Source organism: Elaeis guineensis, chromosome 13 (assembly GCF_000442705.2).
Source record: "Elaeis guineensis isolate ETL-2024a chromosome 13, EG11, whole genome shotgun sequence".
Taxonomy (NCBI): domain Eukaryota; kingdom Viridiplantae; phylum Streptophyta; class Magnoliopsida; order Arecales; family Arecaceae; genus Elaeis; species Elaeis guineensis.
In genome coordinates this window covers 64,472,545-64,476,265 of record NC_026005.2, presented here as the reverse complement: position 1 = coordinate 64,476,265, position 3,721 = coordinate 64,472,545, and the positions used below count along the sequence as shown (strand labels likewise).

General features: G+C 45.8%; 1 protein-coding gene across 1 annotated transcript; it reads left to right on the top strand.

Annotated features, from left to right (window-relative positions):
• The first annotated feature begins 1,197 nt into the window (after nucleotides 1–1,197).
• LOC105060716 (probable N-acetyltransferase HLS1) lies at nucleotides 1,198–3,506 on the top strand. Its single transcript, XM_010944528.4, has 3 exons — nucleotides 1,198–1,713; nucleotides 1,900–2,093; nucleotides 2,232–3,506. The coding sequence occupies exons 1-3, from the start codon at nucleotides 1,543–1,545 to the stop codon at nucleotides 3,103–3,105; spliced, it is 1,239 nt and encodes a 412-aa protein (XP_010942830.1). The 5' UTR covers nucleotides 1,198–1,542; the 3' UTR covers nucleotides 3,106–3,506.
• The last annotated feature ends 215 nt before the right edge of the window (nucleotides 3,507–3,721 follow it).

Sequence of the window (3,721 nt, the reverse complement as noted above, 5' to 3'; positions counted from 1 at the left end):
TCCCCAACAATCAGCAACCATGATGGAAGGAGAAATAAAGATATATAGTAGTAGATTAATAGGTTGGAATTACCAGTGTGAGTCTCCCTCCCATTCAGAGCTGCTTCCATTTCTAACCATCTAATCTATGCCCTTACTTTGGAGAGACTACCAATTTGCTTTGGTAAGAGCTTGGTGAATTAGAGGGAGGCCCAGGCATTTAATAAGGAAAGTACCAACACTACAGCCCGTGATGTTAGCTAGATGATGAGTTCTGTCCTAGGTAATGTACCATAGAGCTCTTAGCAAAGTGGATCTTATGTCTGGTAAAAGAGTAGTCCTGTTTAGATTTCTCTTAAGTTGAGATGGTAGTGGTTTAATTTGCAGTCTCAAGCCCATGCTGAAAGGGTTGTTTTTGTCCGAGCCTCCATTATCATTATAATTTTTGTTGGTACATGTAATTGTCACTTGTGACATCTGAAAAATGAGTCAGGATGATATGGAAACTCATAATTGAGAGAATAGAACAGTTGCTGAAGCCTACCATCCACAATAGTTATTGTACACTCCTTCCTGATGTTCTGATGTTCTGATGCGATCAAACGGAGTATTCTTGTTCTTTTGTACTCAAAACAGCAATTATATTTTAAATTCTTTCTTATATTATGATTAATTTTTTTAATGACAATTTGCTTGATGACAACATACTTGCTCCCAGGACAAAACAAAATATTTTGAAATGTAGTTCTTAGTGTTACATTCAGGTGTTGACATCCAATATGGGAATGATATAATAATTTTTTTTCCCTCTATAATTACCACATCACATGTATGGTGAATGAGGATGCATGTATGCATATGATCTAGGATATTATGGACACGCGTTCCATGTTGGGAGCAATAAGTGATTGGTGATGGGCCATAATGGCATGATACACCTTTTACTCTATGGAAATAAATGACAATAAATAAAAACACCAGGGAGAACACCCACAAGTCCGCGCGCAGTCGCAGCCGCCATTTCTCTCTAACTCTTTTAATTTGCAGTTTTACCCTCCTTCCTCCCCCTACGTCTACGATGTTTCCACCGCCTTTACTAGTTACTCCCAATTAAAATAAATGTGATACTAATAACGCGAGAGAGAGAGAGAGAGAGAGAGAGAGAGAGAGAGAGGATTCTAGATAGAAGAAATTAAAAAAAGAATAGGAAATTGGAGAGGCGGAGAGGGAAGGGAAGGGAAGGCTCCTCATCCCAATCCCACCACCCTATACAAACTAGTATATATACCCCCACAACCCCATCACACTAAAAGCCCAATCATCATAAACTACTCACCAACTCTAAGGCGCCCAAAGAAGAGTGAGCTCCTCTTCTTCTCCCTCGTTCCCTTCTTCTTGCTCTACACGTGATTCAAGAGAATGATATAAAACCTTCGCTTCCACCCTCATCTCCTTTCTCCTTCGTAACAACTTCTAAGAAAAAGAGAGCAGTTATCTCTCTTCGCTAGCTCATAGTACCACTACCAACAACATCACTATATAGCTGTGTACAGCAAGAGAGATATGGAGGAAGGAATCATGGTGAGAGAGTATGATGAGGAGAGAGACCGGCTGAGAGCGGAGGCCATGGAGCGGATGTGCGAGGTGGGTCCCAGTGGAGAGATGAGTCTCTTCACTGACCACTTCGGCGACCCCGTCTCCCGCGTCCGACGTTCTCCGGCCTTCCTCATGCTGGTAATCATCCTCTCTCTCTCTTTTTTCTGGTTGCTACTTTATTTATTTATTTGAATGAATATATATATATATATATATATATATATATATATATATATATATATATATTATTATTATTATTATCACTATTACTACTATTACTACTATTATCACCATCATTAAATTTAAAAGTTTTAAATCTTTTAGGTTGCTGAAACAAGTGGGCCGGTGAAAGAGATCGTGGGTTTAATTCGTGGCAGCGTGAAGAGCGTCACCTGCGGCAAGGCCATCCCTCGTAACATCGGTGCCGTCACCGCCGGGAAGCACGAGAACCCACTCCCTTCCCCTATCTACACTAAAGTCGCCTACATCCTCGGCCTCCGCGTCTCCCCTTTCTACCGGTAACTCCACCACCATCACTACTTTCTCTCTATTTCTGTAGATGGTAATTATTAAACATTATTTTATTAAAAGATATATGTAATTTTTATTTTATTAAACATTATTTTATTAAAAGATATATGTAATTTTTATTATAGGAGGATGGGAATTGGGTTGAGGTTGGTGAGGAGGCTGGAGGAGTGGTTTAAAGTGCAGGGGGCGGAGTACGCGTACATGGCGACAGACAAGGACAACGAAGCGTCGATCCGGCTGTTTACCGGGCGGTGCGGCTACTCCAAGTTCCGGACACCGGCGATCCTGGTCAACCCGGTGTTCGCCCACCGCCTCCCCATCCCCCGCCGCATCCGCATCCTCCGCCTCCCCGTCGCCGACGCCGAGTCCCTCTATCGCTGCCACTTCTCCACCACCGAGTTCTTCCCCCGCGACATCGACGCCATCCTCTCCAACCCCCTCTCCCTCGGCACCTTCTTAGCAGTTCCGGTCGCGGCCACCTGCGGCGGAGGGGAGTGGAAGTGGCCGGGGACGGAAGGATTCTTGGCTGCGCCGCTGGAGTCGTGGGCGGTAGTGAGCGTGTGGAACTGCGGTGGGGTGTTCCGTCTGGAGGTGCGGGGGGCGTCGAGGGTGCGGCGGGGGCTGGCGTGGGCGACGAGGGCGGCGGACAGGGCGCTGCCGTGGCTGCGGATTCCGTCGGTGCCGGACATATTCCGGCCATTCGGGGCGCTGTTCTTGTACGGGATAGGTGGGGAGGGTCCGGAGGCGGCGGCGATGGTGGCGGCGCTGTGCAGGCACTCGCACAACATGGGGAAGGGAACGGCGGGGGTGGTGGCGGCGGAGGTGGCGGTGTGCGAGCCGCTCCGCCGGGGAATACCGCACTGGCGGAGGCTGTCGTTCGCGGAAGACCTATGGTGCGCGAAGAGGCTGGCGGAGGGCTACGGCGACGGCGGGGCGGTGGGGGATTGGACGAAGTCGCCGCCGGGGAAGTCCATCTTCGTGGACCCCCGGGAGCTGTGATACCCCTCCAAGCTTTCCCTTTTTGGGACTTCGCTTTAGAAGGTTAGATAGCGGTGGAGTTTTTTTTTTTTTCTTTTGGTCCTTTTTTTGGTGAAAAAAGGGTGGAGGAAAGGAAAGGAGGGGGATTATGGCGCCAAGGGAGTTGACGTGTACGTGGAAGGGTTGTTCTGTTTTGGTTGCATGTTTTGGTTGGAAAAGATCTGTAACGGATTTTGGATATGGGGGGAATCCCGTGGAAGATGTGGCGGAAACAAAGGTGGTGGCTTTTTGGTTCTTTCCGCTTTCCAGAGTTCCATTTTTCTTTTTTTTTGTTTTATTTTTGTTAAAAGAATAGATGAAAGATGGAACTCTTTGGAGATGTATATCTGATATGATATGATATGATATTGTTGATGGTTAGTTGAAAAATGCCTTTATTGTTATATGATATGATATAGCTTTCTTCTTTATATAGTCATCTCTGGGTGGGTCATCCATAACAAATACATCAACCGTGCAGCATGAAGTTTATTGAATGACATATAAGAATAGTTAGTTTATTGAAGAATTGTTAGGTATATAAGAATAATGAGTACACAATGACATGTCTGATGTAAAAGTTATGAATGCTGGTTAT